At 38.5% G+C, this 26395-nt stretch overlaps 1 protein-coding gene across 1 annotated transcript; it reads right to left on the reverse strand.

Moving 5' to 3' along the window:
- Window positions 1-46: 46 nt before the first annotated feature.
- On the reverse strand, window positions 47-25035 carry LOC142353277 (bifunctional UDP-N-acetylglucosamine 2-epimerase/N-acetylmannosamine kinase-like). Its single transcript, XM_075405507.1, has 8 exons — window positions 24561-25035; window positions 23554-23715; window positions 22933-23054; window positions 11278-11795; window positions 10636-10889; window positions 6736-6972; window positions 5958-6161; window positions 47-1462 (listed from the first exon to the last, which is right to left on the reverse strand). The coding sequence occupies exons 1-8, from the start codon at window positions 24852-24854 to the stop codon at window positions 1061-1063; spliced, it is 2193 nt and encodes a 730-aa protein (XP_075261622.1). The 5' UTR covers window positions 24855-25035; the 3' UTR covers window positions 47-1060.
- Window positions 25036-26395: the final 1360 nt, after the last annotated feature.

The following is a 26395-nucleotide window of genomic DNA, read 5'->3' on the forward strand; positions in this document are numbered from 1 at the left end:
TGCAAGGAACACTTTGTCCTATGAGCTTATAGTAGATTTAAAACGATCACGGTCAACAAATCTGTTCAAAGCAAAGTCAACTTACGAATGATGAGAAACTTGGGAAATGAGAGAACAATAAGCCATAGGATAACTGCAAAAGGAAGCAAATATTCATAACAATTATTGGTTATTCAAAAGCACAAGCCTCTAAAAATATAGAACAAAATTCATAAATTTTATTTTGTATACTTAATTTGAACATTTGATATTAAACTTGGAAACTGAACATAAGGATACAAACATAACTGATAAGCCTCATTTTAGGGAATAGTAAACTTGATATATAAATACAGCAAAAGTGTTTCAAAGAACATTGATTCTAATTTGTGATTCAGACGAATAATACTTAAACTAATTTGGCATAAAAATTTTTAGGTCATGAAGTTTAGGTTGTAAACATACGAGCTTCATTGATTGCACGGCACCATATTTGCACATGGTTAATTTATTTGGCTAATAAATGAAAATATCAAAACAACTCAGGATCAAACAAAAGAGCTCCTTCCGATTCTCGATTTCTTGTAATTTATTCATATGACGAAACACAAAATCGCAACTAATTATGACTCTACAGTCGAACAAATGCTTCAGTTTTTCAGCCAAACGCTATTAGAGGGCAATATTTTCATCCCTTTCAAAGAGTACAAGACGTTCGTTAAGTACCAGGCGTCAAATTTAAGGTCAATGATCGGGTTATTACTAGTTTCAGTAAAATTAAAAGGATGGGAGAATTTTCTGTCAAAAGTTGAAGTTTGGAAATTTTTTCCTGGTCCGCGCGAACCTCCCGGAAAATTTATATACACTAACGATTCAGGTGGTAAAATTTGGCACTGATTTTCAGCAACTAAGTCTTTCACTCATTCAATTTTCGGGTCTTTACCATTATAGCCCCCTATGAAATCATAGCCCCTCCATTATGGTACATAATGGGGGGGGGGGGGGGGCTATAGGTAATCTGACCAAAAGCTGGGAGGGGGCTATAAGACCCCAGTTTTTTCCATAGTCGCCTTTTTCTCCGTTAGGTTTCCATACTTGATGCAGCCCTACTAGGACTATGCAGGACCAGGGTCGCTGCACCCTTCAAGGACATCTCAGACATAGCAGAATGAACTACCGTGAAGTTTTTCCCCAAAATAGAAGACTTCTCTTCCAGCTTATTCTGGACACCCTCGAAGTACACTGGCGACAGCGGTCCAGCAAGTACAGCAACTGGGGGGTTGTATGAGCTGTATAATGTAATGAGTGCAGATGCAATAGACCTGATGGCACGGTTGATGTGTTGAACAGCGTACTCCACGCCTTCATCGGCTAAGTCCGTCAACAAGACTGGTTTCTTTGGTTGAGAAATTGAGGGTTGCTGATAGCCGCTCGCTTCGTCACCCGAGTGACAGGGCACTTCTTTCTTGCCATTTGATGACAACTTAAACACCAAACAGATTTTGAATGCGAAACCGTTTGAAAAAGGTATAGACGGGACCCCTCAAACAAAAACTCCCAGGGCATTTTGAACAAAACAAAAATGTCGTTCGCTTAATTGCTACTTCTATTGAAAAATAAGAGTAAAAAGATAGGAATAAGGATCAGAAAATAAAACGATTAGATACTAATCATGCATGGCCAAAACATTTGAGAGAACTTTGAGTGAATGCTCGCAACAAGTAAGTCAACAACTAAAGTTGAGCAAGAAATAGCTGGAGAATGGGATCACAAGCCGAAATACATTACGTTGCAAATATACAACAGCTCCGTTCGCAGATCAAAAGAGATTACCTCATGTTTGGGTTACTTTATTAAAAATAAAGGACTGAGAATGACCTTTGGATATTCTATAGTAAGTCCCATAAAGTTGCAACGCAAGCGAACGTTCGAAAATCTCGGGGTATGCAAATGGACAGTGTTTCGCCAGATATATGCATGTTTTGAATGTGAACTTTGACCTTTGAAACGTTCGATAGCGTTAAAACTGACTATACGCAACACTTCCACTCAATGAAGCAGTTCACTGTTCCGACAAATAAAGCAAAGTTTTTGAGCTTTTTATGTCTAAGACAGTTAGATGGAAATTATACAAGAAAATTATACATTTATTCCTTTTTATTTTATCGTTAAATAACCCGATTAAAGATAAGAAGTCCGCGTTGAGAGCCAGATTTAAAATACTTAAGCGCATTATTGATTGCATGCTCAGTTATGCTAAATGCGCTTTCAACACTAACATGATTATTTCAACACTAGCAGGTCAGCAAAACCATCACCAGAAAATCATTTAAAGGAATAGAAGGTTTAAAAGAATTTAGAGTTCTGTTTCACACCAACTCGGTCGCGAACCTTTCCCCTCATTTAACAGCTACTTTCCACTTAGTCTTTCCACTTACACTACCGATGCGGATTGAACTTGTGTTTTGCCCTTTCTACATCAGCAAATTTCTGAACAATTGCGTTTATGACTCGCTTGTTTTGGCTATGCCGCATGACTAATAAGCGTCTCAAAACGCATGTATTACGCTGAGCTCCATGTTGAAAAACCATTAAACGAAGATAGCAGCGCTGTTAAACCATTGCGCTCAAGTGCCACTCATATTTTTTTATAAAAGGTATGTAGAAGAACAAAAAATACAATACAAAGAATAGAAGCATTAAAGAAATAGAAAGGAAAAACAGACAGCAGTGCAAGAAACACAACAGTTACCCAATTTTTGGTCAAGAATATTGTCGTCAGTTTCAGCAGAAATTTCTCCACGAATTCGATGCGTACTGCTACTGTCCACTGAACTTTTGACATTGGAAAAATTTTGAAACTGGTTTCTTTTGGCTCACCTGGTGTGTGTGTTTGAGTGTGTGTGTGTGTGTGTGTGCGTGTGCGTATATTACACTAGGCAGCACAATTGATGACAGTTAAAAAACGTAATAGGAGCGCTGTTAACCACTGCGCTCAAGAGCTACCTAGATAAAAAGAAGTGTAGTAAAACAAAACATTTACTAATTTTGAGCCCAAGAAAATTGTAGCCATTTACGCGACATCTTGGGCGTGAATCTATTCCTCTCGCCTAACAACCGTAGGTGTTAAATCTTACGCTACCGAAGCGTATCGCTTTTCAACGGCCCTTTGTACATCGGCAAATTTTTGGTCGAAGACTTTTTTGACGTGCTCGTTTATGCTATGCGTATGCTTAATAAGCAGATTAGAAGCATGAACATGGCAGCAAAGCTCGTCTCAAAACGTGTGTGTATTAAGCGAGGCACCATGTTTAAGGACCGTTAAAGACTAATAGGAGCGCTGTTCAGCATTGCCTCAAGTGCGACTTAAATTTTACACAAAGGAAAAAAGATAACAAATTGAAAAAGAATTAAAGACAGACAGACAGACAGACATGAGGGTATTAAAACATTTACACAATTTGGCTCAAGAAAACAAATCTTTGCCACCAACTCGGCCGAGAAACCATGCCAACCGCTTAGCAGCCAACCGTTACGCTACCGCTGCGTACTGCTATTGTCTACTGCACTCTATAAACATAACCGACTAACGTCGGGCGAATTGCTCTCAAACGACCGGCGAGCGGTTGGCTTGGTCAGTAGCTAGCCACGGGGGGGGGGGGGGGGGGTGCACCGGGGGCTGATGGGGGCAGCACTGGGGGGGGGGGGCAAAGCGCGGTGGGGGGAGTGGAGCCAATAGTGGGGGTGGGGGGTCAACAAAGGGGGGGGGTGTCAACCTCTAAGAACCGCCCCTCACACCATAAGTATAAGTATAAGTCTCCAAGACAGTTTGAGCTGAAACAGACCTGAAAGGCTCTAAGAGCACTTAATGCCCGCTGGGCGCTACCTGTTTATCCCGTTTTTGAGGACGAAAAGTCAAAAGCGTCAGATGAAAAATTGGTCAAGCGAAAAATCGCATAAAAAAAAAGACGACAGGACTAATATAATTGCTACAAACTTCGTTTGAGAGCAATTAAAAACAAATTTGTGGTCACCGAATTTTTTGGCAAGCTTGTTTTTGCTATGCGGCATGCTAAATGAGCGCAAAACATGCGCAGACAAGGAGCTTAAATATGGTGGTATAGCACGACTCAAAACCCATGTATAACTCTAGGCCGCATCTTTAAATACCGTTAAAGTACGTGAACATATGAAATCGCAGTTCGCGATTGCGCTCAGGTGCTACTCACAATTACTAGAATACAAGAAAGGAAAAAATAATATATAAAGAAAAAGACAGACAGTAGTGTATTAAAAAAGCAATTACCAGAATGGACAACAAAACAGTAGACATTGTCGGCACCAACTCAGGCGCGAAACCATGAACTTAATGTAACAGCCATAGTTCTCATCCCTCACGCGACCGATGCGTTGCCCTTTCTACAGAAGCAATATTTTGGTCAACGGTTTTTTTTGGCTCGCTTGTTTTTTTTATGCGACATGCACATTTACAGGTTAAGACCTCAACAATAGGGCTACAGCGCGTCTGAAAACGCATGTTTTATGCGTAATTAAGGACACTTAAAACATGTTACGATAGTAGCGGTACGGACCATTGTGCTCCTGTTCGACTGATATTTAATAAAACCTTAGATATATGTTGTTTTGGCCACCCTTTTCTGAGGGGACTAAATGCTCAACTGGTTTTATTGATCAGTTATTGATGAGTTGTGTGAGAGAAAGACAAAAAAAAGCGAGCTACACAGAGAGAAAGAAGGGAATAAATAGAGAAGAAAACCGAGAGAAAAAGAAAAATGAAAAGAATGAAAGAGAGGAGGGAGAGAGAGAGATAGCAAAACGGAGAAAAAAGATAGAATGAGAGAGTGAGAGAAGAGAAAGAAAAAGAGAAAAGAAGAAAGAAAGAGAAGAACGAAAGTGAGAGAAGTAAGAAAGACAGAAGTCAAAGAGAGAAAAAGCAAGGGATATATATGGATGGATAGATAGATAGATAGATAAAAGATAGATAGAGAGAGAGAGAGAGAGAGAGCGTGTGATAGGGAGCGCGTGAAAACAACTGATTGCTCAAAAATTCGTTCCAGCAACAAAAACGGAAAATCTATCGTTTTTCACGAAAAGCCCCCGTTCAAAAAATGAAAATTAACGAAAGAAGACTAGGAGACAGGAGAAAAGAATTGCTATGAAAAGAGAACAATTGCCATTTTTAATTCACCAAAACACACATGCTCACGCACGGGAACATGAACCGATTAACGTCGCAAGAATCGCTCGCAAACGCAGGAAGCATGGCGTAGAATAGAAAGTTCCATGTCTACAAAAGGAATGGTACCCGACACGGCTTGGCACCCATGACCCTTTGATTAGCAGTCCTCCATCTTACCAACTGCGCTATAACCACCGTTTCTAACAATCGCTTATCAATAACCATATTTCAATAACCATAATGTTATCAATAACAATATTTCAGATCCAGGGCAACTGAGATCCAGCAAATAATAAAGCGTGAAAAACTTACTTCAAAGCGATGACTGTTCTAGAAAAGCGCAGAATCTGTAAAGCTAAAATTTTTTAAAACACGTTTACAATAAATGCCTCAAACTTCGTTCGAGAGCAATTCAAAAACACGCAGTACGCAGAAGGGTAAACCCTCTCCCCGTGCAAGCATACGTTCAAGCCTCGTGGTAACCGCACCTGACTAACAGTCTTTTGTCCCGGGTTCAGTTCTCACCCATCTAATTGGAGCCACTGCTAGGCCATTGACCTCTCTACTAGGTCATTGACCTCTCTCGATATCCCAATGCGGCTCTTAAACACGCGCTCCGAAAGTCCCCTTAAAGATGCAAAAAAATGTGTCACATTTTAGAGCTCACGCGTTTAATATATATAGGATTGAGTACATTTTGGCATTGGATATTTTGTCATTGGGTATTTTGTCCTGACAAATAAGACTGTTGCAAGTTAAATTGATAGCCTTAGCTTACCTCCATTTCTTTGACCAATTTGTTCAGAGCCCACCCCCCTGCATAAGCCTCGACACATCCTGAGTTCCCACACATACAGTCAGGACCATCGTCAAAATTGACTACAATATGTCCAAACTCTCCAGCCGAGTAACTGCTGCCACTGACCAGACACCCGTCTTGGATTATTCCACCTCCGATTCCAGTTCCAAAATGCAGCACAACCTAAAGAATTGTCGACATTCAATTCCGTCTTTGTGACAGAGACGGCCTAATTTGTTAAGCAGAGTAATTGAATTCATTGGCCTCTGTTAAGCCATAGTTAATGTTGTGTCAAATGATGATGCAAATTTATAGCAGTTCCATTGGCCAAACTATTAACAACGCATGGTGCACGTGGTTCTGATAAAGTCTCTGAAAATAACTGGGATTCGATCAGAGCCGCGTCGAGGGATTCGATCGGAAACGCGTGATATGCAGAATGTAAAGCAGAATCACCGAATCATGTTTTAAACACGAGCTTTGCAGGTTTTCAAATCTGTCTCTGCATTTAGGTAACAGATCTCGCATTTTAAAACTTTCATATGATTGGTTCAAAATTAGATCTACGATCAGCACAGTCTTCAGAACAACAATGTCTCGGCCATGCATTGCATGATGGATTGGCTATTGTTGTTGTAATGATTTCCATGGCACTGAGCTTCACAAAGATGAAATTCATCCTCTATGAGAGCTCGGAGCTCAATTAGCCGAGACAAACCTCAGGGTTTTTGCCGGCTCTTTTAGTACCAGCACTAACCATATCTTCTACTTTGTTCTGTCCGAAATGAAGCTCAGCTAAGGCTGCACAGTTTCCGTCATTCTCGACGTAACAAGGCAATCCCAGTTCTTCCTGCAACCGAGTCTTGAGAGGCGTTCCCCTCCACCCACTTAGCACTTTGGTTGCAAAAAGGATTTCACCCGTCTCTGAGTTTACTCTTCCTCCCGTTGACACTCCCACGCCAGCCACAAGATCACGCTTGTTCTCCAAAAGTTGCTACAAATACACGTAAAAACAAAGTATGATGTAATACATGACGGCTTGTGCGAGACTCCGTAGCACAGAAAGTTTCAACATAAGGCTCAAGTTTGTCAAAATATTTCTTTGTTCTGAGAGGAAAAGCTCTTTGTACTATCAGCTTTGCAAAGCTCAAACCGAAGCAGTTTCTCTAGAGCAAAATCGTGTCCGACTTTCATCAAAACTTCATCAACATAGTCGGCAGATCGCCGGAAAAAAGCCACAGTAGACGCTTGTGGCCTTCCATGGAATTGAAACAACTAAAGAAATAAGATACAGATTGATCACCAGTCCTTTAACAGACCACTAGACTTTTGGGTTAGATTCGGGACTGTCATTTTTATGAGACACATGCGCTCTCTATAAGGAAAAAGCCCTAGGAGCTTTTGTCGAAATTATTATTTGAAATCAAAAACTCAAGATTAATCCTCATAATTTAGGGCATATACGTTTGGCACTACTTAGATACACACTATTGATCGTTAACTAGTAAATGTTCATAAAAATTAAAATTCATTAGGTGAGTTCAGAAGTCAATTTTTTGAGTGAGGTACATCACGCAATTGGCCTAAAAGCGGAACAAATGACGTGCAAAGCAGTGAAAGTCACTGAAATGGAAAAAGTCAATGGTCGCAAGAATCATCGATGGCAACGACGAAATAAAAAACATGACAGGAAAACTACTGAAATACAACCTAAAGAAATGATTTATTTATGACCTGACAAAAAATAAGCCATGTTAGATGTCCAATGATAACAATAGTATGACACCGTTGAGATTAAGCAATTTTACAACATGAACAAAAAAACAAGCAATAGTAGAAAATTAATTCTTCAAGAAACGGTCAAAATCAAAAAACGACTTCTAAAAACTCATGTCACTAATAAAATTCCTTGTTTCTCATTTTCATCCGATGAAACCTATCATATATGAGCATAAGTGATAACAGAAATAAGTTCAATAAATACTTGCAAAACTCAAAAATTCTTTTATTTCTTGAAAACAATTGATGTCAGAGTCATAGAAGGCATCAGCTTTGAACAGAAACGAGTTATTCGACTAAAAGAACCCCTATTAGCAACCTATGAGGCTTGTTATTAATGCGAATACACTAAAACAAAAATTACAAAAGTACAAACAACTTAAAAATTAACTAATAATTTTTGAGGAAAAAAGTGCCGAAGTCATGAAAACTAATAAGCTACTAAATCGGACCATTAATTGAGTTCTTTTACGCCTCAATATCAACCAATGAGACCTGCCATTGATTATACTAAGTGATCAGACAACAGAAACAATTTTTTCAAAATCAAATATGAATGTTTTTTGGCAAAAAAGTGTTCAAGTTATTAAAAGTTTCAGCTGCCCTTGATGAATTCAGGCAATTTCAACTAGGCGCAATTAGAACACAATTGTATCATACAAAAAGGACTCAAGAGAAAACACTGAAAAAAGAAGTCAAATTGACGCACGTAAAAAAATTCTCTCTCAAGAACCGAAAATTTGTTCAGACACCTATTTCTGACTCCACTTTAAAGGTAATTTAAAAAAAATAACGCCTTAAACCTATTCTAATTTTCGCTCCCTTTAGTACTTCAGGGTGACTAAAATCACCACTCTAATTTGACTTCTCAATGACGTGAAACTGTCAAAAAACCGATAACAGATCTTAAGACTAATTGAATTCCTTTTCTCATTATTAACCGATGAAACCTGTCATTATTGAGCTTAAGTGATAAGACAGCAATAAGTTAAAAAAATAATTGCAAAACACAAAAATGCACTAATAGTTTTTTAAAAACGGGCAGCGTATAAGTCAAAGAAAGCAATAGCTATGAATAGAAAAGATTTTAAATAAAAAGAAAAGGGTTTGTAGAAACCAAGGAAAACAGCCAACAATGAGACAAAGATATAAGATAATAAAGTTAAAAAAACTCAATAAACTCACAAATTCTTTAAATTTTTGAAAGCAATTGATGTCAAAGTCAATAGAAGGCATCAGCTTTGAACCGAAACGATTTATTCGACTAAAATAGCCCCTATTAGCAATCTATGAGGCCTATTATTGAGAAAAAACGATAAGACAACAAACATTACAAAAGTACTTTGCAGCTCAAAAAATAACTCGTAATTTTTGAGGAAAAATAGTGCCGAAGTCATGAAAACCATGAATAGTCATGAAAACCATGAATAGTCATGAAAACCAATAAGCTATTAACTCGGGCCATTCATTAGAGTCTGTTGCGCATCAATATAAACCAATGAGACCTGCCATTGATGATACTAACTGATAAGACAACATAAATAATTATTGAAAGTGGGCAAAAACAAATATTCATTAATGTTTTTTTTAAAAAAATGTTCAGGTCATAAAAAGTTTCAGCTACCCCTTGATGAATTCTAGCAGTTTCAACTAGGCGCAAATAGAACATATATGCATTATACTAAAAGCACTCAAGGAAAAGAAACTGAAAACAGAAGTCAAATTGAAGCACGTGAAAAAAATTCCCTCTCAAAAACAGAAAATTTGTTCAAACACCAATTTCTGATCACCTTTAAAGGTAATTTAAAAAAATCACGCCTCAAACCTACTCTAATTTTCGCTCCCTTTATTTCTTCAGCGTGACTAAAATCACCACTCTAATTTTGCTTCTCAGTAACGTGAAGAAGCCGAAAAAAGCGGGAACAGATCTTACAAAAAGACATTACACCAATGCAATTCAAAACCCTTGGATGTTCCCAATAATAGCCGCTATCGCTTCGCGGCTATTAAAAGTTAATAATTCAAACCTTCATTTTGATAACATAGCCTGCAAATTGCCCGCAAATATCCGGCATCGCTTCACGGCTATTAAAAAGTTAATAACTTAAAACCTTCATTTTGATAACATAGCCTGCAAATTGCCCGCAAATAGCCGCTATCGCTTCACGGCTATTAAAAAGTTACTAACTTAAAACCTTCATTTTGATAACATAGCCTGCAAATTGCCCGCAAATAGCCGCTATCGCTTCACGGCTATTAAAAAGTTAATAACTTAAAACCTTCATTTTGATAACATAGCCTGCAAACTGCCCGCAAATAGCCGCTATCGCTTCACGGCTATTAAAAAGTTACTAACTTAAAACCTTCATTTTGATAACATAGCCTGCAAATTGCCCGCAAATAGCCGCTATCGCTTCACGGCTATTAAAAAGTTAATAACTTAAAACCTTCATTTTGATAACATAGCCTGCAAACTGCCCGCAAATAGCCGCTATCGCTTCACGGCTATTAAAAAGTTACTAACTTAAAACCTTCATTTTGATAACATAGCCTGCAAATTGCCCGCAAATAGCCGCTATCGCTTCACGGCTATTAAAAAGTTAATAACTTAAAACCTTCATTTTGATAACATAGCCTGCAAACTGCCCGCAAATAGCCGCTATCGCTTCACGGCTATTAAAAAGTTACTAACTTAAAACCTTCAATTTGATAACATAGCCAGCAAATTGCCGGAATAAAAAGGTTAACAAAATTCTCATTGAGAGCAATTTGGATCACGCAGATAGAATATATGAAAAATTTGCTCATGGAAAAGCACTTTATGTTCGCTATCTCAAACAATCTATGGTACAAGGTTAAACTATTTTAATTCACTCACATTAGATAGTTGTACGATGATTCGAATTCTCTCTTGGGCACATTGGACCATCTCTGTCTTTTTTATCTCATAAATTTGACCTCTATCGTCGACTAGGGCCACTCGAATGAAGCTTCCCCCAAGGTCTACTGCTAAAGCCAGCTGAGATGTATGTGCTTGCTTGGATAGGGGAAACTCACCGAATGAGGTTCGACACAAGGTTCCATTGCGATCAAATGTGAAACTCTTCTGAACGGGAGCAGCGAAGTCGATCTCTAAAATCATTCCAAAATTCTCATCTGCACGAAGTAGAAACAAAAGTGTGTATCACAGATTCTTAGGCAAATCAAATAGCGTTTGGTTTAAAATTATTAAGAAAAATTAAATTTCGTAATAAATCAACAGAAACGAGCCCAGAAGATGATAAGATCAGCCAGATATTGTTAATAATCCCGATCGTGCCAGATTTGAATCTGCCAACAACTTATTATCAGATACACGAAACGACCTCAAAAATTTAATCGTTCATCTAAATACGAATCATTACATTTCAGTTGAGTTCGATTACTTCCATTCTGCAGTAATGAAAAACAGCGAGTGATATCTTTACTTATATTTCATTAGTAAAGAGAAAATTTGAAAATTGCCAATGCAAGTACAAACCTTTGAGAAACTTGACAATGCGCTCAACAGCTCTTCCATCTCCGTATATAAAGTCACAAGGATACTCCTTTCCAAATTGCGCTCTGATATGTCTCAACAGCTCTTCTTTATCCTTGGGATCCTCAATATGGACAACATTGGCACCAGACTGTCTGCCACGTTGACGGGTTCCGATGTTGATCACAGGAGTCCCAAAGACATTCGACTCTCGGATCCCCGCACTGGAGTTGCCAATCATCAGACCACAGTTACCCATCAAGTAGACAAAATCATTAAATGGAATGTGTTTGTAGCAAGCAATTTTGGAATGGTTCTCTAAATTGCGCAATCTTATTAACCGCACTAATTCCTTGCTTCCCGCGTCCACGTTGGGAAATAGAATGACAGTTTTAGTGTCGTATTCAATCAATGCGTCCAAAAGCATTCCAAAGTGAAGTATGCTCTCAGCGATAGCCGTTGTGACTGGATGGTAGACACATATGATGTAATTCTTGGTACCGAAGTGGTCAGGCATCCACCTAAATTTAATCAGTCGATCTCCGATAACCGAGGGAGAACTTGGATAAGTTTTTCCTCTTTAATGTCAATCGGACCCCCATTGCTTATGACGTTCCTATATAGCAGACTATCGTGTTATTCGGTTTTTCTTAAATAGCAAAATCCAGTAGTGTGGGCTTTTTTACTTTGAAAGTACTTTTTTAAGTTTTTTTTCTTTAAGTTTTACTTTTTTACTTTTTTAACTTTTTTTCAAAAACATCTTTTCAAGCACAAGAAAATGAGAATTAAATGGTTCTTGGAGGCATCATAGTATCACCCATCTGTTTAGTTTTTAAAAAATGAACCCAATTAAAAAATTGCTCGGTAATTGTAGGTTACTAAATTACTGTCGACATTTTTGTTTCCTCTGAAAATCCAATAAGCTTGTATTTTTCGCAGCAGCGTGCAAAACCACAATATTTAGTGCAAAGACAACTTTTCTACGATATTTCAGATATGGTACTATGATGTATTATATACTTCAAATGCAAATACATGAACACTCTGAGCCACGCACAGAAATATGCCAGCCCCTTGTTCCTTTATAATTTCTCCCTGTTTTCTAGTTAGGAAATTATTCAAATTTATCTGTTACACTTTGTTACCAACAACATCGTGCCCTAAGGAACTCCCGAAAAAATTGACAATGATGAAAATGAAATAAACAAACGTGATAGTAACAACGATTTGATTCGGTAGCAAAGCAATGAATTAATAGAAGTAATAGTTACTCAATTTCTCCAACCGACTACTGATCTTCCATGACACACTTCTATCATCTCTTCGCTCTTCGAGAGCTTCAATTATAATTTTCATGGCTCAATTTTCAGTCAAAACATTTTTATTTGTTGCCTCAATCTATAGAAGGATTGACCTCTACATGGATACGTTACTGCAGTCGCGCAGGAGTCGTGTCGCCAGCTAGGAGTCAGACGCTAGGACGACCAATAGGTGCTTGTGATGAACGTTTTACAGGTCCTCATCTTTGATTAAATCGAACAATTGACTAAATCCGAAGACTCTATTTCATAGAATATTGAGCCAATGTTTTCGCGCACACCCTCATTGTTTTATCATTCGTTATTAATTACTGTAACAAAGATGTACAGTCGATATTTTCGCAACTTTACCCACATTTTGCATTTGGGAGACTTTTTTTTACCATCAAGACCAACAGCACCCTAAATTCTAAAAACTTCATTTGAAAGAAATTGATGTTTGCTCACCTAATTCATCTTTAAATTATAATTCCCAAACAAGTTTCATTTTCAAGTCCATTCACTAACTGGCATGACCGGCGAATACTATTCTGCTACGAACAAGCAACTCCCATGAAATATCAAATCAAAAATCTTTTATACCACAGCAACAGCAACCGCAATATGGAACGTCGTGAAATGCATCAGTGAGTGTTTTCGATAAAATGATCAATTTTTCCATCGGCCTTCTTCTCAAAGCAACGAAAACATAGCTGGACGAATGCCAGAAAATAGCCACAATAGCTTTGCAGATCTGCAGCCTCAAAAAAACAGTAAAAGACAGACAAAAAAAATATTTCTTTGTTCTGAGAGGAAAAGCTCTTTGTACTATCAGCTTTGCAAAGCTTAAAACCGAAGCAGTTTCTCTAGAGCAAAATCGTGTCCGACTTTCATCAAAACTTCATCAACATAGTCGGCAGATCGCCGGAAAAAAGCCACAGTAGACGCTTGTGGCCTTCCATGGAATTGAAACAACTAAAGAAATAAGATACAGATTGATCACCAGTCCTTTAACAGACCACTAGACTTTTGGGTTAGATTCGGGACTGTCATTTTTATGAGACACATGCGCTCTCTATAAGGAAAAAGCCCTAGGAGCTTTTGTCGAAATTATTATTTGAAATCAAAAACTCAAGATTAATCCTCATAATTTAAGGCATATACGTTTGGCACTACTTAGATACACACTATTAATCGTTAACTCGTAAATGTTCATAAAAATTAAAATTGATTAGGTGAGTTCAGAAGTCAATTTTTTTGAGTGACGTACATCACGCAATTGGCCTAAAAGCGGAACAAATGACGTGCAAAGCAGTGAAAGTCACTGAGATGGAAAAAGTCAATGGTCGCAAGAATCATCGATGGCAACGACGAAATAAAAAACATAACAGGAAAACTACTGAAATACAACCTAAAGAAATGATTTATTTATGACCTGACAAAAAATAAGCCATGTTAGATGTCCATTGTATCACACAAATGACAAAACTGCTCCACAAAGAGTTAACAATGACGTCACACACGCATTTTAGTTGCGTGAAAAGCAGATTTGAAGTGATTATGAGATCATATGGTTTTGTGAATTCATCGAATTTTTTTTTTGGATTTCGTTTCTCGATACTGGCTCTCTAGATTCTAGATTGTTTTACTGAGCAAAGACACTTAAAAACACTTTGAGGAGAATGGGAGCAGAATGAAACTAGGTTAGAGAAGTCAACGATTTCATGCAAAACATTGAACAATCTGTGAAAAGGTAAAAAGAACCCATTTTTTGTTCCAAAGTAAAAAAAGAGCAGACAAAGTCCTGAATACAATTCAAAGGAACTTTATCGATCAAACAAAAAACATAGACCTAGACTGAGCTATGGATGGATGGATAAAACGATTAACAGAAAAAAACCTATCGAAAAAGGGGTAAAAATCGAAGTGCCAGCGAATACAAAACAGCGAGAAAGCAAATTGTTCTTCAAACACCGTTTTCTCACTCTAATCAAACAGATCAAATTAAAACTTCTCGCTTCTCAAATAATTCATGATTCTAATCTCAATTAGATCGCGAAAAAAATCGAACGACAGAAAAATCTTAGAAACTAAGTTAAATTTTTCAAAAAAGAGTGCTCAAATTAAGGAATCAGAGACCCACTACAATTAGATTTCTAGTCACTGCGACTAAGTAAAAAAACATGCTTCTTCTTTATTGTATACATGCTAGACAACACGATTTCAAACTAGTTCAAAAATTAAGTTAATCATAGAAAAGACATAAGCAACAGAACAATATTCAAAGGCAAAAAATCGTTTAAAAACAATACCAAGGCCGAGAAGAAAAATCAAAAGATAGTAAAAAGTAGAACTTTTGGAGAACGCTTAATAGCGAACTCAGTGCTGCCCTAAGTTGAATGAAATGAATTGCAAACCAAAGAAACGACGAAAATCTAAGAAAAAGCTGAAATCATTCAATTTCTTCACAACTGAAAAAATCAATATAGCCAATATAAATGTAGATGCCAAGACAAAACTAGAATGATACGACCAAAAATGTGAAGAATACGGACACAATGTAAGGAACACAGTAACAAAGACTAATTCTTGATTTTTGAAAGTTACAAATCAAATTTAAAAAATCAAAACGAATACATTTCATTGTTCAGAATTCGAGACATATAAAAGACAACGAGTCACCCGAGACACAGATCCATTTTACTGAACAGAAGCAAAAAGAAAAAGCAGAATTCAAACATACGAAGCATTGAAACATTTTGCAAAAAAATGATCAAAAATTTTTAAGACTGCATTCATGAAAAAATTTTTAACTGTTCTTCAAAAACTTAACGCTAAAATATAATTGAATTTCGGTTGAAACGAAAGTAAAGTCCCTCATTTTGCACAAAAGAACAATTTCTAGTTGTTATGCGTTACTCGATTGATATCGCGTTGAATGCAAAAGACGTAGGCGTTGACAACTTTAATTCATTAACACTTAGGCAGAACCGCAGTTAGACAGTTCGCTGCCAACGCACTAACAGCTAGACAAAGTCAAGTACCTGTCAGCGACGAAATAGTCGTTCGTGCTACGAATGACGCAACAAAGAACAACTAGTGTACAACGTGTAACGTATGACTATACTGCAAGAGGGGACTATTAATTTACTGCATTGAATGTGAGAGTTACTAAGTGGTCCGGTAACCAAGGTATGATAGACATAATGTTTGTTGCAAGTTTACTCTAGTATCACATTTCCCTGCTTCTGAGAAAATTTACTTACATCAGTCACTAAAATTTTTTATACAGTTTGTGTTCGCCGCATCAGAGTTTATCTGGGTTGAGTTCTCTTTCTTCCTCGCTCGCTCGTGTTGCAGCCTCTCTTTCCGGGGGGTCCGCTGTAGTGAGGTTGACGTTGGTGTGTCCGTGGATTTCTACCGCATATGGTGTAGCGAACTCAACTTGGGTGGTGGAAGTTGTGGCTTGGGCTTGATTGGCCTGGGGTGCTTGGAATTTCGGTATCCCGGAGAACCTTTTCATGGGCGGGTTGTATTCGTTCTCTGATAGCGAATCCTCGTTGTCATTGGGGTCGGTGTCATACGGTGTGGTTCGGGTTCGTACTCTCTGACTACGGCGGGACGGCAGGTTCGACGTATCAACTTCAAACTCTTCTGAAGGGTCAGAACCGCTATCGTCCTTCTGGTAGTTGCTGTGTGCGGGGTCCTCATGGGAGCTTTGCGACGATTCACGAGATCGATCCTTGCTCGGTTTGACCTTTTTGGGTGAGTGGATATATCGAGGCTTAGGTGGGACCTTGGTCCTCGAAACTTTTTCCAGGTTAGATCTCGCGTGGGGTTCCCCGGGCTGCGTGTCTCTTTTTCGAATGGTTCGAATTCCCATAATCTTGTTCATTTGGGCCTTTCCGTGGCTCCGCATAAGTTCCTCGAACTTTTTGTAGTGGTTTCTTACGGTCTTTCTCGCTGCAAAGTTTATGAGAAGTATATTCCTTTGTTCGGGGGTACCGAACTTCGCGACATGCGATCTGTGAAGGACCGTGTCCTTTTGTCCAGGCATTTTTAGGGTGAGAGTTGCATCCGTCGTTTTCCGTACCCTCTGGTACGGAACCACTAATACCGTGCCCTCTGGTACGGCTTCGTAGGTGCCCTTGTAGGTTCTTTTTACTTCGAGTGGTCGCTATGTTTTTTCTCGCTAATAATAGTCTTGGGCTTGTTTTCGCTAATGGCTCTTCGAATTTGGATGATTCCATTTTGATAACGCGTGGTATGTCCCCGTTATCTTCCTTTGCTTCTTTCAGCTTCTTGGCTTTTGCCTCCTTGACTTCTCTGTCGCTGTCTAGATCTGACTGCTCCCACCTCTCGTCACTGATTAAGTCCTCTTGTCCGATAAAGTTGTCATCTAAATATGCGTGAATTGTATTAGCGATAATGTTGTCATCTAAATATGCGTGAATTGTATTAGACCAGTCAAGATTACTTTTATGTGCGGTTGTAGTTGCGTTACTTAGGGCGGTATTAGGTTTTCTCCCGTGGTGAGCCTCAAATGGGGATATTTTTGTTGATTTCTTCCTACAAATACGTAGTTCGTACGTGATTTGGCTTAGTGCCTGTTTTATATTAAACGGCATTTGGTTAGGGTCTAATTTGATACATCCTAGGCGACGTTTGACTTTGTACAAGGCGTTCGACTAGACCGATAGCACGATGGTCGCCGGCTGGGGCAAAGATTATATTGATGTTATGCTTATAACAAATTTGTTGTACTTTATTGCCTTTTAGACAACGCGCTTGATCTATTCTTAGATTTCGTGGTACACCGTGTCGTACTATGTACTTGTTTAGAAATTTTTCGATATTAGGGTCATTGGCATTATTGTAAAGTTTGAGTGTTGGGAATTTTGAAAAGCGATCTATGCAGGCTAGGAAATAAATTTCGCGACCTTGCCCATCTATAATTGGGCCGCCGAAATCGATTTGTATCTCTTCATTAGGTTCTGAGCATCGTGGGAGGGGGGCCCACTTTGTTTTTGTGATTAAGCTTTTTAGGTTCTTACCGAATTCAGTACATGGTCTACACGTCTTAGATTTGTTTATGAGGTCCCGGTTGACGTACGGCCACCATAATCGTTGACAAAGCTCGGTCATTCCCCATGCACCGGGATGGGTTGCGTGCAGTATGTCCATGACTGGCTCTTTCATAATGTGTGGTATCGCGAGTTTATTGTCCACCAATATGCATCCATTGTGAGTGCTGAGGTTCCGCCATTGGCCGTGGATTTGTTTACAGAGCTTTTTGCATCTCTGTTCGTCGTCGGTGAGGATACAATCTCTGACTTCTCGTAGGACTGAATCTCGGTGGTCATCGCTGCAATTAACTTCATGTTGAATACTCCCTGTATCATGTCGTTCACTTCTTTATCCTTTGGATGTTGTTGCTTTTCTGCGGATGGTGATTTAGATGGACTGAGGAAATTGCTCATTGAAAATTTTGGTCTTGATGGCGAGGCTTGTGAATTTGAAGTTTCGGTTGATTTACTCATTGTGTTAGAGGTAGATAAATGTAAATTTTGTAAATGCTGCTGAGCAGGGGATAACAAAATTCGCAAATGCGCTTTGTTAATTGTGTGGTTCAATACTATCTTGTCTTGTGTGACGTCATATTCCGTGTTTGGAATGTGTTCACTTGCCTTTTTGCGTTTGCTGCGTAAGCTATAATTGTTGCTGTAATTAGGCTTTGTCCTTGATGCTTCGCATAATTGCTCGTTTTGAAGACTAGGTTTGTTATTGTGCCACGCTTTTTGTGCTTTTGAATTAGTTGTGGTGGAATCGTGTGGCGATTTTACCCCGAAGTTGGATTGCTTGGAATCGTGCCACGGACCTTCCACGGACCTTTTCAATTTGTTGTATTCGTGGCGCGATTCCATCCCAGTTGTCGTTCGGTTGTTGTAATCGTGGGAAGGGCTAATGGTGCTTTGTTGAGCGGCGTATTGGGTGTTTTGTGTATTTCTGTCATGTTTTCTAGGTCTACCTCTGCGCCTTTTGATTTTAATTGTGTGCTCAACTTTTTCTGTATTCTCTTTCTTAGGTCTTCCTCGTTTGTGGATTATTTTCAGTGTGTCTTTATTGATATTGATTTGTGCGATTATAAAGTCGGCGTCGTATGTGCTAGGTGGGCTTGCTATTTGATCTGGGTTTCGTGACATATAATCCGCCATCCCCATTTTTGATCCGGGTGTGTGTTCGATTGTAAATGTAAATGGGATTAGCCTGTCACACCATCGTGTTAGTCGGCTTTGATGTATTTTTGACGATCGTTCTTTCAAACTGGATAGGAGCGCCCGATGGTCCGGTTGAACAGTAAATTTATGTCCTAGTAAATAGTGTTTGAAGTGTTCTAGTGCACATACTACTCCTAGTAGTTCGAGTTCACTGACACTATATTTTTCTTCTGCCTTGTTTAGGAACCTGGAGGCGTAAGCAATTGTGACCCACCCATCGCACGTTTCTTGTTCTAGTACAGCACCTAGCCCTCCTCTTGAGGCGTCTGTTTTAACTCTAGTCTTACGGTTTATATTGAAATGTGTGTTTTCGGTGAGGTGGCGTATGTTGTCTTATTTTGTTAAATATTGCTTCGTGTTGCTCTTGCCACACAAATTTTGTTTCCTTCTGTAAGAGTTTGCGAAAATCTTTGCATGTTTCGGCTAGGTTTGGAATGAACTTCGTTAAATGGTGGATGATTTAAGTTGTTTCTGTGTTGTTGGTTGTTGGAGATTAAGGATTGCTTGTGTCTTTGAGACTATTGATTAATGCCGTTTTTATTGATTTCGTATCCGAGCCATGATATTTTTCTTTTTGCAAAATGACATTTTTCGAGGTTTATTGCTAGCTTTTCTTCTTCTAGTTTGTCTAAGCATTTGAATAGTTTTTCTTTATGATTTTGTATTCCCCCCTTTGTGACTATTATTATGTCGTCTAGGAAACTAAATGTGTTTGTGAGGTTAGCTAGAGTTATGTCTATAGCTTTTTGGAATTCGGCTGGCATGTCTGTTAGACCATAAAATCCAGTATTGAATCGATATGTTCCTGTGGCTTGTCCGCCTATGATGTTGAAAATGCAGTGTTTCGCTGTCTCTGGGTCCAGTGGAAGTTGACTATACGCGTAACGTAGTTCAATTGTTGAGAATAGTACTTCTCCGTCGTCGGACGCTTGGGTGATTGTTTGCGCGATGCTATCCATTAGGCAGTCGATGTTATGCATTTGGTACTTATTCTTATGAATTGCCTTATTGATTGTTTTTGCGTCCATTGCCAGTTTAATTGATTTGTCACGTTTGACTGTAATGACAATGGGTGAGGTGAGATGAAGAATTCTTCGCTACATTTGTCTAGTTTTGTGATGTGTCCATTCGCTTGTAGTTTCTTTAGTTCTTCTTCTACTTCTTTTTGGAGGTGGAGTGGGATTCTGCGTCCCTTTTGGTGGATGGGAGTGTAATACGACTTAAATTTAGATTTTACCTTATGGTTGACCGATCGACCTATTCTGCTTGTTAGATTTTTGTATTTTATGGCAATTTCCTGTTTTAGTGGGCATGTGGATGGGGCACTGATGTTGTAGATCGTCTTACCTTCCTGATTCGTGGGGTCATGTTGTTGTAGGGTGATTCCTAATGCTTGGAAGAGGTCACTGCCAATGATTGCCCTATGACTATTAGGGACGACGATGAGGTCTGCTCGCCCTGCATTCCATCCGTTGCATTGTATATCACTGTACAAGGTCCCCTTATTGTGAATTGGGTCGTTTGTGTAGCTGCGTAGCTGTACTGGGTTCGTGGTGTGGCTCCAGCATGTGTTGCTGTCCCGTTCCTCTATCTCTTTTGCCATTCGCTCTGTTACTAAGGTAGATGAGCTGCCGGAGTCCACCATCACCCAGTATTTGCTGTTTCCGTATTGTATTTCTAGTTTTGCGGGAGTTGTTATGTCTTTCTCGGGGGACAGCATATTGACTGAGTAATCGTCCTCTGAATTGGTGTACTGCGATTGTACTTCGTTGTCGATCGAGATGTTGTTGACGTCCTCCGTGATCGCTTCTAAGTTGTTGTTTTCAATTTCATTGACTCGTTGAGTGTTAGTCGGGCGGTTTAGGTTGGATTTGCATACCCTTGCAAAATGGTTCGGTTTGTTGCATCGTCGACATGTTTGGCCCATTGCTTGGCATTTGGATCTATGGTCAATTGTCCAAGGTTGACCGCAATTTCGACAGTTGTGGCTTGCTTGTCTTGTCATCGAGGAGGTGTTTGTTCGTGGGGGTCTTCCGGTACCTCTGAATCGTGAGCTAGATATAGCCATCAAATTTTCTTGTTTGTCCATTGAAGTGAGTGCGTTCTTTGACTGGATTGTGAGTTGATTTCTTGCTCCCAATTCTATTCCAATTGCGACTTCGAGTGCTCTTTCGGGTGATAACGTGACTTTAAGTAGTTCCCTCTGAATTTCTGAGTCGATCATATTTGCCGTGAATATGTCGCGCAGAAGTTCATCTTCTAGGTGGCCTAGTTGACAGTGTTCCGCTAGTGAGCGAAGTGCTGAGTGGAATTGTTCCATTGTTTCCCCACGTTGTTGGCGACGTGTCAATAATAGGTACCGGTCGAACGTTACGTGCCTTGGTCGGATGAATGTGGTTTCTAGTTCTTCCCAAATTTCTTCCGTGGTTTTCGTTTCAACATTTGTATGTGGAAACTTTCTGCCATGCATTTTCCTTCCTACTCCTAGGCTAAGATATATTAAGGAATTGACTTTCCTGTCTGCCATGTCCCAAGGCTTATCTCCACACAATACTCCTACACGGTCGATGACGTTACACTCGTTTTTCCACTTTGTAATGGCTTGATGGTATCGTGTGAGTCTCTCTCGTTCCATTGTTTGGGTGGGGTTGTTTACGGGTGGCTCTTCCGCCGGTTCTGGGGGGTAAATGACTGATGTCGGTTTCTCTCTAAGGAGGTCTTCTACTTGGATGTTTGTCTTAGCGACGATTGCCATCTTGAGTTGGCTTCTCCACTTTTCCCACGGGATTGGCGGGTTACTACTGGGTTTTTCCCAAAATGGTTCTAGACCTACTATGGTTTTGCCTTTTAACTCTGACTGCGCCATGTTATGCGTTATTCGATTGATATCGCGTTGAATGCAAAAGACGTAGGCGTTGACAACTTTAATTCATTAACACTTAGGCAGAACTGCAGTTAGACAGTTCGCTGCCAACGCACTAACAGCTAGACAAGGTCAAGTACCTGTCAGCGAGGAAATAGTCATTCGTGCTACGAATGACGCAACAAAGAACAACTAGTGTACAACGTGTAACGTATGACTATACTGCAAGAGGGGACTATTAATTTACTGCATTGAATGTGAGAGTTACTAAGTGGTGCGGTAACCAAAGTATGATAGACATAATGTTTGTTGCAAGTTTACTCTAGTACCACACTAGTAATTAAAACGAAAATACAAAAAGAAAAATTGGAAAAAAACTACCAAAATCTGATAAGCATATGTACAATTTTATAGAACAAAATTACATCGAGGTAGAAAGAGGCTTTGAGTATATAAATTATCAAAAGAAAGTTGACATATTAAATGATTTTTGACAAAAAGACGGCTAAAAGATCCAAAAATGAAGAAATTGATTAAAAAAAAGCCAAAAATTAACTAAAAAATCAAATAAATTTGCGTCAATTTTGAACTCGAAACGCTCTTCAAAACACCGAGGTTTACCTTACAAAATAGCATCGAATAAAAATTAATTCTACAAAAACCAAATTACAAGCAAAAAATTGGGCCACGTAGACGACGAAACGGCTAAAAACGGTTATCTAGATGTGCCATTCTGTCAAAATTACTTTTTAAAGTCGAAAAGCCATTCACTAAACGCAGCTCATGATCAAAAAACTTCTCTCGCTCAGAAAAAATTAGTTCACACGGCAATTTTACTCACTTTCGCTTTTAGGTCAAAACTGCGTCTGAACGAATAGTACTTCCGTTAAAAAAAAACCTTAAAAAACCAATACTCCTCTTCGAGTCGTAAAAACCAAGAGCACCGCAATATAGCTCCGCTCAGCTTACAGCTTTGCAGCTATAAACAAAAGACTCCTCCAATGCTCCCCTTCGAGTCGTAAAACGACAACGGCCTCAAACAAATCAAATTCTTTGAATTGTGAAAAAATAGGGCCCCTGTAATAGACCGCTGAGAAGATGACACCAATCTTGGGCTTACACCAATAATTCCTTTAACTTTGATGGAGAGCGGTTAAAAAGGCTTCAATCGCATCAGAAATAAATTTCTGTAAATATCTGGAAGTTTGGTAACAGTAACCTGCGATATGTTTCATGGTACTTTGAAACGTCTGTGTGGATGAGTTCGTCATAAGCTGGACATCCAGCCAGTAGAACTCTTGATGCATCTTCACACATGCTCTCAATCCGAAGCCTAGCACCCTGAACAAGGACAACTGTCTACAAAATTTTGCCTATAAGTTTTAAATTGTACAAATTTAAACATTATGGTATTTCGGAAAACCTATATCAATTTTCACGGTCAAATTTCGTCATTTTAGCTGAACATGAGCAAGTGTCCCAATTAGATAGAAGTACACTGAGAGAAGTGAGTAAACAAGTGTAATAGACAACATAATCTTCATTATCAATAATTAATTTTAAGAAATTCTTGATTTCATTAATCTTAGATTGTTTCATTTTGTGGTAACTTTCATTTTTTATCTCATAAGAGCTAATTAATGTTATTTTATTGCATTTTTCAAATGAATGGTGCGAGAGTCTAATTTGTGATCAGTTAAATTCTGAGATTATCAGAATGTAATAAAGCGCCAACTAAATAGCGCCATGGCGGTACCAAGTGAAGAATTAAATATTACTTCGCTTAAAATTCTATACTCATCAACCAATCAAAAGCTGGAAGCTTGCGAGCTATGTGTACCTTTGTACAGCAGATATGGTAGTGAGATAGCTTTGTGATGGAGTGTCTGATGACGTCATCGATTGTACCACTGACCTCTCCGCCCTCCAAATGCACCACACGAACATTCATTACAGCCGCTGAGATTGCCACTGACATGGCGTCAAATCTATCTCCATGCACCTATAAGGGCGGAACCAGCTTAAGCTCATATGATGAGTTCAGCTTAATCTTATAAATTTGCTAAGAGAGGAAAACAGCTTAATTTTACTACTTTACGTACTACAATTAATTAGCGCAAACATATATCGGAAAAGTAGCTGCTAATACGACGTGCTTGACCACAGCATGTAGATAGCGAAGTACAGATGTGAGTTGTCAATCCTGTTATAATAGTCAAATGCTAACAATTCAAAAAAGTTCACATGTTTACAAGTTCAAAAGTTCCATCAAATCACATCTGTCTTTCGCTATTTACTTGCTATGGCCAAGCACGTCTTTTTTGGCAGCTGCTTTTTTTATATGTTAGCTCTGTTTAAAATTGTCTATGTGTATTTCTGATCAATTTGTGGTCCATTAGTCGTTACCATAGTCAGACGCTCTTCAATAGGCATTCCTCAAAATATACCCCCACTGTCATATGCAAAAATTAACAAAAAAATTATAGGATCAGTGGATTACTTGAACCTTCAATTCTTTTGTTCTTTCGTTTTATGTCAAACAAATCGACACAAGTTAGACATTAAAAATGAAAGCCGTCGATGGAAAAATTATTAAACTATTGTATATGAAAGAGATTTCTGTACCGCAAATAATAAGTCATGCGCGTGAACAAAATCACTTCAGAATTAAAAATAGTCCAATGAAAAATTTATATGAAGTACCCTAAATGACGGTTAGATATCGAAAAACATTTAAAAGGTCTAAAAAATTCCGAAGTTTAACACGTTTCATAGATGAGACAAAAAAACGCTGTTGAAAAGGGTGCAACGATAACTGAAATTGTTATTAAACATACCAAAACTAACCATGACTAAATCTGGTTGCACTCTGTTTAAAATGTCGGGCAACTTGATCATAGCCAGTCCCATACTCTCAACCATAGCACCCTCTGTCTCTCCTCTCACTAATGTATGAAGCATACTGTCAATAACATGACCATCCTTCTCAATAAATCGATAAGTGTTGCCGTAATCGTCTATCAAATGCGATCCCATTACAACAACCGACACCTCGAAACTTGGATCCAATTTCAGACCCCGAAGAACAGGCGCCAACTTGCTGTAGTCCGCACGGTTGCATGTAGCCACTGCAATCTTCATTATTGTAAATTGAATGCTGTCAAAAGTTCTCACAAGTAAATATTTAGTGATTATCAACGCCTCAAGAAATCATAAGTCTGTTGAACTATTGCAAGAAGTATAATAATATTGCACAACCGTTTCAAACAGATATTTACAAGTCTATACAAACATTTTAATCTGAAAATTATCATAAATGTAAACTACATACACCACAAACTAGACAGCTTCGAGACTTCGGAAAACACCGTGACAGTTAGCCTTCAGCCACTTCGCATGCTTTATAGGGTCAGGTACAACAGTGAGCTTTTCGGCTTCGTTTTCCAATCAATCACATATACTTTACTCATTAACAACGAACACAATGGTTGTACTAGATAAACACAACCAGGATTTATAGATTTGAGGAGTTGAAGGCAGTAAATAGAAAATGAAAATCGCAAAATTGAAGAAAACAACAATATACCCAAAATAGCCGCAATAGCTTCGTAGATCTGCAATCTCAAAAAGATAGTAATAGTAAAAGAAAGACAAAAATAAAATTTCCATTAAATGGTGAGATGTTATATTTTGATTATGAATCATGTATAACTTAATGCTGCTTCCATTAGCTGCTTTTAAATAACCTTCAATTAGAGTGACATACTTTCACTTGACCCTATCTCTTTGAATTAAAGTCAATTTCAGAGTGAGGAAGTCATTTTTGAGAGTGAGGAAAGTCACGCGTGACCAAAAATTTAATCACGTGAATGAACAAAACAACTCGCTCCAATAAGAGTGAAAAACGACCTAACGCACGCACTTCAGTTGAAATTGCATGAACGAATGAACAAAAAGTGGCTGTGACGTCATATGGTCGTAACAAAAATCGACGACGAAATAAAACATAGCAGGACAAGTCCAGACGTACAATTCAAAGAATTTTCATTGACTAAACAGAAAAACTAGACCTAGAATGGACTATGAGTTAATTGAGGAAACTATTTTAAATCAGATAAAAATAAGAAAAAAAACAGAAAATCAATGTCAAAATGCCGCATGTGAACAAAAAACACTAGCGAGAAATGAAAATTTAATTCAAACAAAAAAGCTAGGTCTTGAATGAGCTGTGAATGGATTGGGAAAACCACTAAGAAAAAAATTCAATCCAAAAAAACAGTAAAAATCAGAGTGAAAATGCCGCATGTGATTAAAAAACAACTACCGAGAAACCGAATTTTTCTTCAAACACCGTTTTCTCACTCTACTTTAAAATTAGAGCGGAAAAAATTCACGCCGCAAAACCACTCGCTTTTTCGCTCCATTTCCTGTTTCGGCGTGACCAAAATCACTACTCCAATTTGACTTCAAAAATCATGAAAATGTGTGAACAGATCAAAAAAAGACAGCGCCCCAATACAATTCAAATTCTTTGAATTGTAAAAAATAGCAGGGCAAGTCCTGACGTACAATACAAAGAAATTTCATGGACTAAACGAATATATAGAGCTAGAACGGACTATGAGTGAATTGGGAAAACCATTTCTAAAAAATCAGTTCAGAAAAATCAAAACAAAAAACAG

Source organism: Convolutriloba macropyga, chromosome 14 (assembly GCF_964194025.1).
Source record: "Convolutriloba macropyga chromosome 14, txConMacr16.3, whole genome shotgun sequence".
Classification (NCBI taxonomy): Eukaryota; Metazoa; Xenacoelomorpha; order Acoela; family Convolutidae; genus Convolutriloba; species Convolutriloba macropyga.

Bases quoted from the DNA above. Each gene is read 5' to 3' on its own strand.
- LOC142353277 (XM_075405507.1), bottom strand. From the start codon at position 24,854: ATGAAGATTGCAGTGGCTACATGCAACCGTGCGGACTACAGCAAGTTG. The intron at 23,055-23,553 runs GTACACATAGCT...GTCCTTGTTCAG, and splicing joins ACCATATCTGCTGTACAAAG to GGTGCTAGGCTTCGGATTGA. The intron at 10,890-11,277 runs GTTTGTACTTGC...GAATGATTTTAG, and splicing joins CATTGTCAAGTTTCTCAAAG to AGATCGACTTCGCTGCTCCC.